Source organism: Penicillium antarcticum, assembly GCF_028974205.1.
Source record: "Penicillium antarcticum strain IBT 31339 chromosome Unknown utg000007l_segment0_segment0, whole genome shotgun sequence".
Classification (NCBI taxonomy): Eukaryota; Fungi; Ascomycota; class Eurotiomycetes; order Eurotiales; family Aspergillaceae; genus Penicillium; species Penicillium antarcticum.
The window spans coordinates 24,301-38,297 of NW_026695305.1; the positions used below are offsets into that span (position 1 = coordinate 24,301).

At 50.1% G+C, this 13,997-nt stretch overlaps 5 protein-coding genes across 5 annotated transcripts; 2 read left to right on the forward strand and 3 right to left on the reverse strand.

The window, feature by feature from the left end:
- Positions 1 to 349: 349 nt before the first annotated feature.
- On the reverse strand, positions 350 to 636 carry N7508_007293 (uncharacterized protein; the record flags this gene model as incomplete). The annotated part of the gene is made up of 2 exons (XM_058465357.1): positions 350 to 432; positions 504 to 636. 2 exons carry the CDS (start codon positions 634 to 636, stop codon positions 350 to 352), a joined length of 216 nt encoding a protein of 71 aa, XP_058317759.1.
- A 1,304-nt stretch (positions 637 to 1,940) lies between these two features.
- Positions 1,941 to 3,862, forward strand: N7508_007294 (exonuclease/endonuclease/phosphatase family protein; the record flags this gene model as incomplete). The annotated part of the gene is made up of 2 exons (XM_058465358.1): positions 1,941 to 2,069; positions 2,117 to 3,862. The coding sequence occupies 2 exons, from the start codon at positions 1,941 to 1,943 to the stop codon at positions 3,860 to 3,862; spliced, it is 1,875 nt and encodes a 624-aa protein (XP_058317760.1).
- Positions 3,863 to 4,318: 456 nt separating this feature from the next.
- N7508_007295 (uncharacterized protein) lies at positions 4,319 to 5,673 on the reverse strand (the record flags this gene model as incomplete). Its single annotated transcript, XM_058465359.1, has 4 exons — positions 4,319 to 4,657; positions 4,759 to 4,924; positions 4,980 to 5,244; positions 5,286 to 5,673. 4 exons carry the CDS (start codon positions 5,671 to 5,673, stop codon positions 4,319 to 4,321), a joined length of 1,158 nt encoding a protein of 385 aa, XP_058317761.1.
- Positions 5,674 to 6,454: 781 nt separating this feature from the next.
- Positions 6,455 to 7,659, forward strand: N7508_007296 (zinc-binding alcohol dehydrogenase family protein; the record flags this gene model as incomplete). Its single annotated transcript, XM_058465360.1, has 4 exons — positions 6,455 to 6,555; positions 6,605 to 6,672; positions 6,723 to 7,224; positions 7,278 to 7,659. 4 exons carry the CDS (start codon positions 6,455 to 6,457, stop codon positions 7,657 to 7,659), a joined length of 1,053 nt encoding a protein of 350 aa, XP_058317762.1.
- Positions 7,660 to 7,950: 291 nt separating this feature from the next.
- Positions 7,951 to 8,396, reverse strand: N7508_007297 (uncharacterized protein; the record flags this gene model as incomplete). Its single annotated transcript, XM_058465361.1, has 2 exons — positions 7,951 to 8,253; positions 8,289 to 8,396. The coding sequence occupies 2 exons, from the start codon at positions 8,394 to 8,396 to the stop codon at positions 7,951 to 7,953; spliced, it is 411 nt and encodes a 136-aa protein (XP_058317763.1).
- Between the last annotated feature and the right edge of the window lie 5,601 nt (positions 8,397 to 13,997).

Genomic DNA, 13,997 nt, shown 5'->3' on the forward strand with positions numbered 1-13,997 from the left:
TGGGTAACAGGAATTTGTCTGAAGCAGTAAACAGATCAAATAAAGTCAATCAAGCCACTTGGTATTGCTAGTTCTTTTAAATGAATCGAACGGCTGAATGTCCCGCAGACTCACAGATATATAGTATTGTAGCTCAGAGGTACCAATTGGCTTGTTATTTCAGAGGGATACATGAGCCTATATATACAACAATGAGCCAAGTTGATTTCCAATCAGTTTGGTCGTCTGTATAGAGACTTCGGAGCTAATTCCGACGGTGCGGCTTGGTTCCTGATCTGCACCAGCCTCATATCACAACAAAAGTGAATCATCCTCATTACCCCATCGGCACAGCTCAATCCTTCACCAATTACACATGACAGAGTTGGTCGAGCCATTCCGCGGCCTCGTCGACAGAATCCGCCAACGAGGGTTGTCCACCATCCCGTGCACCTGTTTTCAAGAAGAATGGTCAAAATGTATACATATTGAAACGATGCACAATGCTTGCCGGATTGACCTACCAGCCTTTGAATACTCTAAACCACCCTTGCCTTGATTGAGATTTTGAGTGGGCATCATCTCTGGAGATGGGGCAGTCGACCTCCGCGCACGGTCACATTCGAACGCGGGTCCAAGGATACCAGCCGCCGGCATGGCTTGCGATGTGGTTGGGGCAAGGGCTGGTTCGAATTTATCCAGTGCCCGCTCTAACTCTCGCGTAAGTGCCCGGGCACGGGAAAAATGCTTTCGATCTTTCATCACTACCAAAGGAGGGTGTATTGTACTATGCCATACACCGAGATGATTGACTTCCAGGAACAAGCAACAGAACAGGATTAGCTTTCTTTTATGCTTCCTTAATCGAAGGAATAAAGCGAGTTGTCTTGTCATGCTATGTAGTGCAGAGTGCGATCTCGTTGACAGAACGGGTTAACCGCGCGCGCCCGCAGGGAACCCAACGGCTAGCATGTAGGTAATATTTACACATTGGCTGACCGTTATCCAAGTATAACTTAGCTGCCTACTTCTGCGGGTCCTGGAACATTGCTTCTCGAGCCGACGTTCACCGTTTCTGTATCCTTTTTGGGCTTCTGTGCCTCTGTCTGTTTTCTCGACCACGCTGTTGAGTATGACCTCAAATGACTCTGAGCCTCGGGAACTTATTGGATACTGTGTTCTTTCAGAAGATAGTCCGTTACAGCTCCCATCCGCTGGCTGACCTCTAAATAAGATCAGCCAATTTGCTCACTTGCTCTAGCTCGTCGGTGACCTGCGTCAGGGCCTTCCGCGTAGTGGTCAGGTCTTGGTCGAGCTTTCCCTGGCTTTTCTCTGCGCAAATTTCCCGCGAATTAAGTGCGGCAAGAATACAAAGTATTTCCTGTCGGAGTTAGGAGAGTCTTGTCAGAGATACTGTAGTGGTATTGTACTTACAGGAGCATCCATGACTTGGCTGATTGAGCCCAGGGAGAAATGGGTTTTGTCAGATACGTCCTAGAACTATGGTGGCCGAATGATTCGAGTTCTGTAGTCTTAGTTTATCTAGAGGGCAAGCGAACCAACACAGTCATATCTTTTATATACTGCCTTAGTCGACCACGCGACAAAGGTGGTGCTGGGTTGTACACAGACGTTGGTTTCTGCGGGCCAGGGTGGCCTTTACGTTGAAGACCTGATCGCTGGACGAAACCGAAAAAGAAAACGCTGTTGTCTTCCCGTGCAAGGCTAAATAACAGGTCGACTTGGCGAAGTGATCGTCACGGAGACACGAGAAAAAGCCACGGCGAGATTACCGATGGCGCAGATGACCATAATTTTGCTCATGCCAATATACATATAAGTCTATAGAGCAGCGATTGTTAGTTTATCATAGCGCACACAGCTGTTCCCAGGCACGGATAGCTTACTAAATATCATTTCAGTTCTATTGTATCTGCAGTCCTTTCTTTACTCGCGAGACCATGCCTACACTCCTATCAAGAATCCTAAAGAGGGTGGGACTAGAGGTAGTACACATTGCTGTTGTCCGCCACTCTCGTCAAGGCGACCGACGGATTTTCCAATCCTCCTTTCCTCGAAATTACTGGACGGTGAATGGAATACCGGAATGTCAAGTTTGGCTACTGACTTTTACTAGGATGTCACTGTGACCGAAAGTGAAAACGAGAAGAAATGGGCAGGCTCAATCAGGGCCACAATCGAGAAAGAGATCCGAACGATGGATGATCACACTCACTGGCGCTGTCGCGCGGTTACTGTCAGTCCAAGAGACCCCAACCGGATCAGGATCGCGTGTCGCGATGAAGCCGAGCACCAGCTGGTCAAGGAAGTGGCGGAAGCAAAGATCGGGAGGGGAGCCCGGGTGCTCCGGGACGAGCTCTACCCGATCAAGGTCGACAGCGTCAAGAGGGCTGCGGTACTGGGTGAAAACCATGACATTCTGACAGGAGCAGCGGCCGCCCTTGGTGAGGAGAATGAAACTACTGTCGCCAAGATGACATGGCTTAGCAGCAAGGAGGCTGCGAAGCCATATGGATCAATGGTCGTGTACCTCACCAAAGGCACTGACGCGCGAAGGCTCCTGGCCGACGGATACTTCCACGTTGGAGGGGAATTGGGACAACCAGCGTCTTTGAATATCGACCACGACCGGTGCAATGCTACAACTGCCAAGAGATTGGTCACAAGGCATTCCAATGCAAGAAGATCCAAAAGTGCGCAAAATGCGCCACGGAGGGCCATCACTACAGTCGCTGCGACCAAGGGGTTCCAAAGTGCGTTCCGTGCGGTGGGCCACATGAATCGTTTAGCAAGAACTGCCGGAAGCTCTACCCATCACGTCATGAATAAACCACTTCGAATGATCCAATTGAATGTGAGGAAGCAGGGTGCAGTCCTTGAAAGCTTGATGAACGACGAAGAAACCAAGGGCGCAGTGGCGTTAGCGATTCAGGAACCCCAGGCGAGGAGGATCCAGGGCCGGCTCTTGACCACCCCGATGGGACACCACAGATGGACGAAGATGGTCCCCTCCACTTGGAGGGAAGGCAGATGGGCGATCCGAAGCATGCTTTGGGTGAATAAAGACATAGAAGCGGAGCAAGTGGCTATAGAATCCCCGGATCTGACAGCGGCGATCGTCCGGCTACCCGAACGGCTGATCTTCATGGCATCGGTCTACGTCGAAGGCGGAGAGGCCTCGGCGCTAGAAGACGCATGCGATCACCTAAGAAAGGCAATCTTAAAGGTGCGACGAGACACGGGCGCTGTGGTGGATATCATGATCATGGGAGACTTCAACCGCCATGACCAACTCTGGGGCGGAGACGAGGTGTCCCTGGGAAGACAGGGCGAAGCGGACCCAATCATTGACCTCATGATCGAATTTGCTCTTAGCAGCTTGCTCAAACGATGTACAAAAACATGGCACGGTGGGGGACAGAGCGGGGACTGCGAGTCGACCATCGACCTCGTCCTAGCCTCTGACAATTTGACAGACCTAATGACCAAATGTGTAATACACGGGACTGAACATGGCTCGGATCACAGGACGATCGAGACTGTGTTCGATGCATCGTGGTCAGCCCCGGAGCATCAGGAACGACTTCTTCTGAAAAACGCGCCGTGGAACGAGATTAATGCTAGAATTGCGAGCACCCTGGCCGCCACTCCGTCAGAGGGCACAGTACAGCAGAAAGCCGATCGACTAATGTCCGCGGTCTCGGACGCGGTTATATCACTTCCAATCCCTGACGTAAGGTTCAGCCACCGTGATACTCAACACAGTACTCGGCCTCTAGTCAACTGTTCCAGATCACGGGGCCTAGATCTAAAGTCTCGTGGCCACAGCTCCTCAACCACGGACCCATATCTCCAGACTTGAAGCCCGCCTGGACACGATTCCACAGATCTACTACATGGCTGGCTTTATGGCACTCGATATCTGTCCTATAGTTTGGAACAGGAGCCGTCAGCCATTGTGGGCTGGCTTTCGCATCGCCCAGACTGACCACAGGTTCAAGCAGATCAAACTCTGCCCAGTCTCCGGTTAGAGTCGTAGTAAACGACTAATCGTGAGAGTAGAGATCTTGGTATTCCTTTTTCCAAACCCTCAACTCAGTCTCCAAAAGCTCTCAGACAAACATGGAAGGGTCCGTCCGCTCCCAATTGAATCTTTGGCTGACTTTTTCAACAGTTTGTGGAGGATACAAGCTGACACTGGGATCCAGAAGGTATGCCGCAGCTGCAACAGGGGACGCGAAAACGTGATATGAACCCCCGGTACGTGCTCGATTACGAATGGACATCAATGTCCCCAATGCGCCTATAAGCCCGGGCATCATGTCAGGAATAGGCATAGCAGGAAGGATGCCGGTGCCATCGGGGCACCCCATTGATTTTGCTGTGACGTAAGATGCACCTGACCCAGCATCTCCAACTTGTTGCCATTCGGTCCATAGCAGTTTTCTTCGACATAGACAATGCCCTTGCCCCTATTCCCGGTCATTTCCAAGAGGTGGGATAGACTGAGCCCATTCTTGCCGATAACACCGGGTCGGTAACCCTGGACGAAGACGTCGGCATCACGAATCAATCTCATTAAATGTTCTCGATCTCCATTCTTTGTCAGATCAATGTCAATAGTACGGATCCCCGCATTCAGGGTGAGCTGAAGCGACTACTCAATTCAAACTCAAGAGGTTACCCCTAGGCAGATAAATGGAGCGTTTTCCGAGAGGCAGGTCTTAGGTTGATATCCGGAAGTCGGCTGCAGTTTACACGAATGACATCGGCCCCAAAGGCTGCCAGTGTTGTTCCAATTGTAGGACCAGCGATGATCCGAACCAGCTCAACTACCTCAACTCCAGCAAGAGGGCGCTTGTCCCAAGCTACCTTGGGAACAGCAGTAGGGGGGGGGGAGAGTCGGGATGGCATGAATTTGGGGCTTGTAGTTGACCAGGGGATGGCGTGAAAGCTGTTTGCTCATCTCTGTTTCCCACCGTCCTTTGGGAGTGTACACAATATTCCCGCAGAGTCCAATCTTGATAATTTTCATCTCAAGCTCATCCGCGCTGAACTGTTGGACATGCTTGCTGATCAAATCGTAAGCCTCTTGCGAGGAAAAGCAAGGTGAAACGGGATCCAATCCAATAGCCTGAAGAACTGGGTAGGCATTAAGAGATCCGTGCAGTGATACCAGACCCCAGGCATCTTGGTCAAATAGTGACCCGTGGTTCGGACGCGAAGTGAAGTTGAGAAAGCCCCCTTTTCAAAATTTGCCGTTATATACAACTCAGTGAGTTTACCGGATTTGCCCAGCTCGGCCATATCAATTCGGTTCCACTTGACAAAATCGACCGTACCCAGCCACAAAGAAGCATGGTGAGTAATGATCTGCGCCTGGGCCTGGTTTGTTTTATTATCATGGTCTTGGATAGTTTCATTCGCCACGACACCACACATGCCATGCAGAGCAGCTGCCATAGCTGGTGATTTGAGAGGACCCGGAACGATTGGGTCTGCAGTTCCGTCAAAGATCACAGACTCCCATTTATACGAGTCTTGAGTGAACCCTGGTGTTGCTTGAGCCGGCATGTTGACAATTCGCCGAGCATCGTCCGGGACGGGCAGGGGACTTTCATCAGTGAAGGACCCAGGGCCATATATTTCGGGGCTTGGAGCAATATGTGTCATATTGAAAAGTAAAAAGTTCGATTGCGGCCAGTTCGTAATGAATTCTGAATAAAGTTGAAGGCAACATTCAACCGCTAGGGACCCCGATCTTTATAGCAGACAGAACACGGGGTAAAAACATATAGCCAGTAGATTTCTCCATTGTTGAGCGCACTGAGATCTGCGAGATAGACAGTTTCCCCAGTTTGGAAACTCTAATAGGCCTCTTTTTACCATCTGGAGCTGTTCTATAGTTAGTGCCAGTAGTTCTCAATCACATTGTAGATAAATTTAACCTTTTCGGGTAAGTTACCTCTTTAAGTAAGTTTCCTTTCTAGGAAATTACCAAAATAAGACGGACGTGTAATCGATATGATTGGATGGATGGTTTAGGCAGTACGGCAGTACTAAGAAAAGTGGGCCCATGAATCATATGTAGGTTGTAATTGGTTTCTATCAGGTAAACTAAGCAGGGATTATGACGTTTCATGAGACCATGACATAAGCACAACATGAGACCATGACATAAGTACTCGTGTATTCACCAGTGATAACGCTGTGTTGAGTATGGTAAAACTTGCTTGAGCTCCAAAACACCAAGTAGTGAAGATATAGTCATGACGTTCACATTAGAACATGATTATGATATTGGCTAGCAGTTACTATCAAAGCTTCGGTATATATAAATGGGTCTAACTTCTAATTGCACCTTTCACTTCTATAACTCCTTTCAAGGACACGCAAGATTACATCATCAGGTTCGATTAGCAATTTTTATTTGAACGGAAGTCTTCCATTCGCCATGAAGGCTATCGTTGTTGACGAATATGGGCCAATCGAGAATCTAAAAGCTCGAAGCGTTCCTGATCCCGGGGAACCCAAGGGCCGTGATTTGTTAGTAAGGTATGTATGGCGGTTGATGCGGCAAACCATCAAATTCTGATAAAACTAGGATCGAGGCATGTTCTGTCAATCCCATTGATATGAAGGTGCGCGCTGGTAAATATGATGATTACCCCGGTATGTATCGAAGCGCATGGTCAGTTATATTTGACGTTAACCAGAACTAGACTACTATTCGCATGTTCCCCGCCCATATCAAATTTGTGGATTTGATGGCGCGGGAATTGTGGAAAAAAAGGGTCCCGACTGCTCACTCTTCAGTGAGGGTGACGAGGTTTTCTTTTCCGGTAGTCCAGTCAGACACGGATCCAATGCAGAACTTCAGTTGGTGGACGAGCGCGCTGTGGGCCATAAACCAAAAGGTTTGGACATGACCGAAGCCGCAGCGCTGCCTCTTACGTATATCACGGCATATCAAGCACTCGTCGCACAAATGGAAATTCAGAAGCGGGAGAATGCAGCAGTGCTCATCATCAACGGAGCAGGAGGCGTTGGGGCCATGGCTAGTCAAATAGCACGCCACTACCTTGAGATACCAGTTGTGATTACGACCGCTTCCCGCCCGGAGAGTGTTGACTACACGAAGAAAATGGGCGCAACGCATGTCATCAATCATAGGGAAGATGTGGTGAAGCAAATCCAGAACCTCAATCTTGATGTTCCTGTGAAGTAAGCGTTTATCTTACTGTTCATTGTAGAATACGACTGACTCATATTTTTAGGTATATTTTCATCACGCATTCTACCGACCAATATATGGACACATGTGCCAAAGTTTGTGCCCCATTCGGCAAGGTATGCTCGATTGTACAAGGTCAGGCCAAAATGTACGGCACAGAGTTCATGGCAAAATCTTTGTCATTCATATGGTGCTTGATTGGTACCAAGCCTGTATATGGAACGGATGTGGAGTCTCACCACCGGATTCTGGAAGAACTGGGCCAGTTGTTGAACTCTGGAAAAATTCGTTGTCACCTAACACGTCGACTTGGGCTGACCCTAGATGGTGTTCGAGAAGCTCACCGTTCTGTCGAGAGTGGGGGAAATATTGGAAAGACTGGTTTGTCAATCGGTGATATTCGAGGCGCTGAATCTTTCAAGTAAAACAATTCTAAGATATAGTTCTTCACCCAGATAACTTCTTTCATGTCATTTGAGGCTCCCGGCTGGTAGCTTTTACTAGCCGTAATCTCTATTTATACTTATACATTAAGAAGGCCCTTGAAGGCGATTCTATCTTACTAGGGGCTGAACAAATTTGGAAGCGAACGGGCCATCGTGATTGGCAGGCTGGGAAGACACTCAACATAGATAGCGATGTCAAGGTTCTGCAACAAAAGCAGGGAGTTTGATTTTTTTGTCTGAAATGGACGAGATAAATCCTCCGTATTTTGCTTAAAGTTTCGCTTTTTCATCTTCTGAGAAACGGTAGACCATATCACTGAACAAACTTGTCGGGAGTACATAGAGCCAATTGAGTTCTCCCTTCCCAGTGTTGATAATCTCGTGCTCAGCATTCGTAGGGATGTAAACGGTAGCACCCTTGCTCACAATACTAGACTTGTGGTCAATTGTGACTTTCCCCTCCCCTTCCAAGATGTGGTAGACTTCGCTCTGCGTATGACGATGGGCGCGTAGATAACCCGTAGCAGGAGGGCATGTTGCAATACCGACAGAAAGATCGGAAGTTGGTGACACCTATGGGGATGGGACAAGAGGGTATGCCAATTCACATCATTTTCGCGGCCAACAAAAGACTCCACCGGCTCCGTCGTCACATAGGTCGCAGGAATGGTTGTTCCCTTCTCCGATGTCTTTGAATGCGGCCAGTTTAAGCACATAGCCAATAATGTCCTCTCCCTCAGTGCCTTTATTTTATTAGAGGAACTTTGTCGGTATCCAAGGGCACATAAATTGTTCTTATACTTCATGGTAGTAGTGCCATCCCCCCACACCCGCGCCCCAGCACGGAAAGATTGCCTTGAAACCGAAATGTGCTCCCTGCGCCAAGATAGAAGAGTTGGTGGTGAACTTGAGGTTTGATTGGCCGTCGATGTCTAGTGCGACTGGTTGCAAGATACGTGAATCATTAAGTGACTAAAACCTGCATCGGTGAACGTCGAACGCTGTAGGGAGAATATGGAGGTGTGTACAGCAGCGATTTTACGTGGGTTGGGAGGGATGGAAAGCTGGAGACGAGCAGTTTTTATTACTCTCTTATTACACAGAGTGAGGACAAACTAGGGGAATTTATAACCACATGCTAAGTTATCAAATGCGTTGAATGTATCAACAGCGTGCACCGTTAGCCCTCGTCACTAACCTAACGAGAGTTCACTGGCAGTATAGGCCTTATATCTCCTTAGGGAAGACAGAAATAGATAGCAGAAAAACAAATGTCATTCTTCCCCCCATAGACGCTCTACCACATGGACACTTTACCAAGGCTCAGGCTCATCGACAGAGTAGGCTTGAAGATCGCTCGCTTCCAAGGCTGAAACAACATCATTACACAGAACTTTAGTGATGTTCTCTCTTTAAAGTTATCTAGGATATTTGTCCATTCGTTTGCATGCGCCCGGCAAAGTGCTATACTCGAATTCTTTCCATATTTGTATTCTAATCCCTATTTGCATCGGCGGCGAACTTTACTACGCTTTCTTGTAGTGTCTTCGCTATTTCTTTCCACTCCTGCATGTCGCATATTGCCGTTGTATTTGCAGAGGGTGGGACCGAATATAACCTGCATAAGTAAAATTACTTCTGTCTACTTTAAGTATGTAATATCTATTCAATCCTCCACAACCAATAAAACTATCGCAATATATAACAGACCAATCCGTAGAATACAAGGTGGGCCATGATTCAAATCGTCTGATATTGCTCAAAAATTGACTCATCTTTCCAATCCCCACAGAAGATTACATGATTACCTATCTACGAGGTAAATATGACTTGGCCAATTGTCCCCTAGTACAATAAACTTAGGGTTTAATTGAAAGCTTATATATATTTAATGAATCGAATTAGCATCTCCACTTGGGCAGACCACCGCCAGCTGAATAATTGGCAAGCAAGAATTGTGGGTAACCTAAGAGAGGCCTCCAAAGTTGAACTATTTCTCAAAAGCAACAGAGCATCCTGCCAGCTAACTATAACAGGGACTGGCAGAGCGGGCTCAATGGTGCGATGAATCTGAGCGCAAAACGTAGAAGAAGCAGGCATGGCGGATGATAGCAGGACGGGTAAGTTGGGCAGCCCAGGGGACGCTCGTCCCGCAAGAGACATTGAGGATAAAGTCTTGCAAATAAAGGTACGGAACTACTTAAAACATGTAACGCTTATAATATTGGGATGGATGGATGGATGATATCATTTACCCTGACCTCTCGCTTTTGGCGATATACAGGATACAACAACTATATATATCCTTGTATGTACACGTGTAATGTCCCACTTCCTGAAAACGAACTTGGAGCCTCGTCAAGGCCTATCGTGGCCCAGGTGCCGTTTAAGTTATTAGGCTGCCCTCATGGCGCGCGACTTTTGAATCTTTGTGACGCCTCAGCGAAGTCTAGTACGGCCTTGACCGTCCTAGCCCGCGACACGATGTCTGGCTTACCTCTCCTACCTTCGGTTGAGCCTCCCAGCAGACTCGACACGTCGTTGAACGCGTCCCCAGCTTCACGTCTTAGCTCCCTTCGGATTTCCATCAAATTTGGGCAGTCCACCAGCACGTGGGTGACTGTTTCTTGCGCGCCGCACACGCACTGATCATCGTCGCGGAAGCCGAAGGTCTTGGCATAGGTGGATAGCCAATTGTGGCCCGTGCGTAGCTGTGTCAACAGGTACGCCCGGCCCCTGGGCAAATTCCCGTACAGCTTCCTGGTGTAGGTCGCCGGTAGAGTGTTATCGATTTTTCGCAGGTGACCGCCTTTGGTGGATGCTTTCCATTCCCGCTCCCATTGAGCGCGGATCTTGTCCCGGATAAGCGCTCTCTTCCTTGTCAGCAAAGGGCGGAAGGGGTGTGTTTTGCCCGGGCTTGCCGCGTCTTTGGCCAACCGATCTGCTGCGTCGTTCCCTGGATCGTCGCAGTGTCCGGGTATCCATTGGAGGCGGAGCGCGATTCCCTTTGCTTGAACCTCTGCGGCCGCCTGGAGGATCGCGTGGATGGTGCGTTGTCCTGATTTGTTTCCTGGGTTTTCGATCGCCTGCAACGCTGACTTGCTGTCGCAGAGGATCGTTGCCGTTGTTGTTCCATTATGTTCCGTTCTAGGCCGTTGGTGGCTAATCTTGAACACTGTACTGACAGCGTAGAAAATACCTATCAGCTCAGCTACGTGAACCGACCACCGGTCCATCGGTCCCACCTGGACCTGCTGGGACTCGATGACCCCTAGGTTGTTGTCGAGTGCAACGACTGCAGCGCCTAGGTGTCCTTCACGTCCCGAGGCATCCGAGTAGACCACGATGGCGGATGTGGACCGCACCATATCCGCCTGTTGTCTTGCCGACTCTCGGTCTGACCGGAACTCAATATCCGTGAAAGACTCGGCTCGCCACGGTGGCAGCGGTCGTGGATCGATCGTCTCTATTTCATCTAATCTTTCTAGGTTCATAGTCTTCAGGGCTTCCGCCAGTGGGAACCGAGCGTGCGACCCGATGTTGTTCCTACGTTTCTGGGCTCGCCGGAGTGTATCCCAAATCGGATGGTCGCGCGGCAGAGTGTGAAGGTTTGCGATGGTGTTCTGCGCTCGGTGGCGGAGTCGGAGATGTGTTGGCAAAATATGTGCTTCTACTTCCAGAGTCGTGGTGGCCACTGTCCTGAAAGCTGATAGGATGCGGATCAATGTGGTTCTCTGGACTGTATTCAAGTGTCGTAGGTGGGTCTTGTCTCGCAAAGGATCGTGCCAGACCGTCGACGCGTAGTCCATGACCGGCGTCACGCAGGCTTGGTAGAGCTGTCGCATCTGTTCTGGGCGTAGATGCCGCAGCCCGCCCAAAGCAATGCTGACCTTGATTGCACGTTTGATCGCTTGCTGGACATGTTCCTTCCAGCGAAGCTCCTGGTCGAACACCACCCCCAGCAGTTTGGCTGAGGGTGACGGTTCGACTGCCTTCCCGTTCATAATCACTTGACCCTGAAGCTGTTCGCGTCTTTTCCTGGTGATGTGAACCAGTTTGGTTTTCTCGGCTGCAAAGCAAGACCCCGTTCGACGGGCCCATGCCTCAATACGGGGAATGTCTTCCGATTGGATCTTGGCTAGGTTCTCTTCGGCCGAGTGGCCTACTCGCCAGCGGAAGTAGTCATCGATGAAGGCGGATGCTCCGCCGTGAGCGTTGACAGGCTGGTCGACTAGGTCGGAGTTGAAGAATGCAAACAAGATGGGGGAGAGAGGCGAGCCCTGTGCTAGTCCCGCGTTCGCCAGTGGCGTGGTCTCGGTGCGGAAGTCATCAAATCCTATGCTAGCGTGACGATCGCTCATGAAGCTCGCGATCCATTTTCTCGCCGTGGTTGGGATTCTTCTTGCCCGTAGACAGGCGTCTAGGCTCACTTTGTTGACCCCATTGAAAGCACCTTTCAAGTCAAACGCCACCAGCGTCACGACTTTGTGTGTGTACCACGCCCGGTCAATCGCATTGGAGAGGACCAAAAGGGCCTGTTCGGTGGTTCTGCCTGGACGTCCTCCAAACTGGGTGTCCGGTAGCAGACCGTGTTTTTCGGCGAGATACGACAGTCGTCGCGCCATCACCGCTTCGAGAAGTTTGCCTAGCGTGTTAAGCAGTGAGATTGGGCGATAGGCCCCAGGGACCGAGTAGTCTGGTTTCTTGGGTTTCCGTAGCACCACAATTTTCGCGCTCCGCCATCGCTTTGGGTGGTATCCTAGGCTAACCGACGCGGTGAAAATACCCGTGATGTAGACTTTGAGGTGCATCCATAGCTGTTTCCACACCAGTGTCGGCAAGCCGTCTTCACCAGGTGCGGTAGATCCTTTTGCAGCCTTGAGAGATCGTTGAATCTCAAGCTCAGTTATAGGTTGCCACGGGAGTTCTAGGGGTGCCTGGGTAGGGAGGTCCTCGTGAGGTTCGTCCATCTGTGGGAAGAAAGCGTCTAGGAAGGCCTGCGCTTTGTCCTCGTTCTGTATGAGCTCGTTGGTGTCGACGTGTAGTGCCGGCACACATCCCCAGGCCTCTCGTGGTTTCATATAGGTGGCTGCTTTCCAGAGCTTCCCTTCCCCGGCTTCGTCAAGGAACTGTTTCCAATGTGACGCCTTCACCTTCTCAATAGTCCGGGTCCACAATCGTCGTTTGTGCTGCATCTCTTGAAAGAGGGTCATGGAGCGGACGTCGTGTCGCCCGAGCTCCGCACAGCTCTCTTGCCACGTCCGGCGTAGCTGGTTGACCTCGGTCTGCTGAATTTTGAGGGCTGGGGTGAACCAGCGTTTAGAGTATGGTGTTGGTCGTAGGTCGGGAGTGTATCTATCCACCGCTATAGCAGTCACCTCTGTGAGCCTTTCGACTATCTCATCTAGCGCCGGCCTCGTTTTCACCTCCTTCCATGGGCCCAGTTGTCGACGGACGTCTTGGGCGATCTTGCACCAATCCGCTCGGTCGTAGGCCTTCTTTGTCTTAGCAACGGGTTGCCGCTGAGATCTTAAGTCCCATTCAGAGTACGTTGCGCGGTGGTCTGACCCGTAGTTTTCGTGGTAGAGATGGCATTTGACGAGCAGGTCCGGGCGGTTCGTTACCGTCTGGTCGATAGTGGTGTTCTTCCCTGGGTCGTTGAAGGGCCAGAATGTCGCTGTCCCCCGTGGTAGGCAGCTATGTAGGCCATGCGATTGAAAGAAGTTGATCAATTCGCTTGCGTCTTCGATGAATCGCGGTTGGATATGGTTTCCGCCCCACATCGGGTGATGGCGGTTGAAATCACCAGACAAGGTGACACTTGTTGTTTTTTGGCCGTCTTGGGTGTTGGCTGTGAGTGTGTTCTGGATTGCCGTGAGTACTGGTTCTGCCGACGCCTCGCTCGGCGTGAGTAGTGGAACGCATGAGAGGTAAATTGAAAAGATGAGAAATTGAGAGTCGGCTGTCCAGATCTTGATTGCTGTGACGTCCGGGTGGTCGCAGGCGATCTGTCGGTGGGAAGAGGTTGAGACTTTTCGGTTGACGTAGATTAGACTGCGAAACCGACCTGCGTCAGTCTCGGTAGTCGGTCGGTACATCCGCCAGGCGCTATGATTGACGTGTGTTTGATAGGTAGTGATGGATGGTTCTTGAATCAGGAGTATATCCAGATCCTGGCTGCGGTGGTCGTTGATGAGCGCTTCCATTCTAGGTCCCGATTTCATGATGTTTAACTGGAGTATGCGTAGGTTTGTCTCTAACATTGGGTGTTAGAGATTGCTGGTGTTAGGCACTGGCGGTCACTGGTTGGGTGTTCA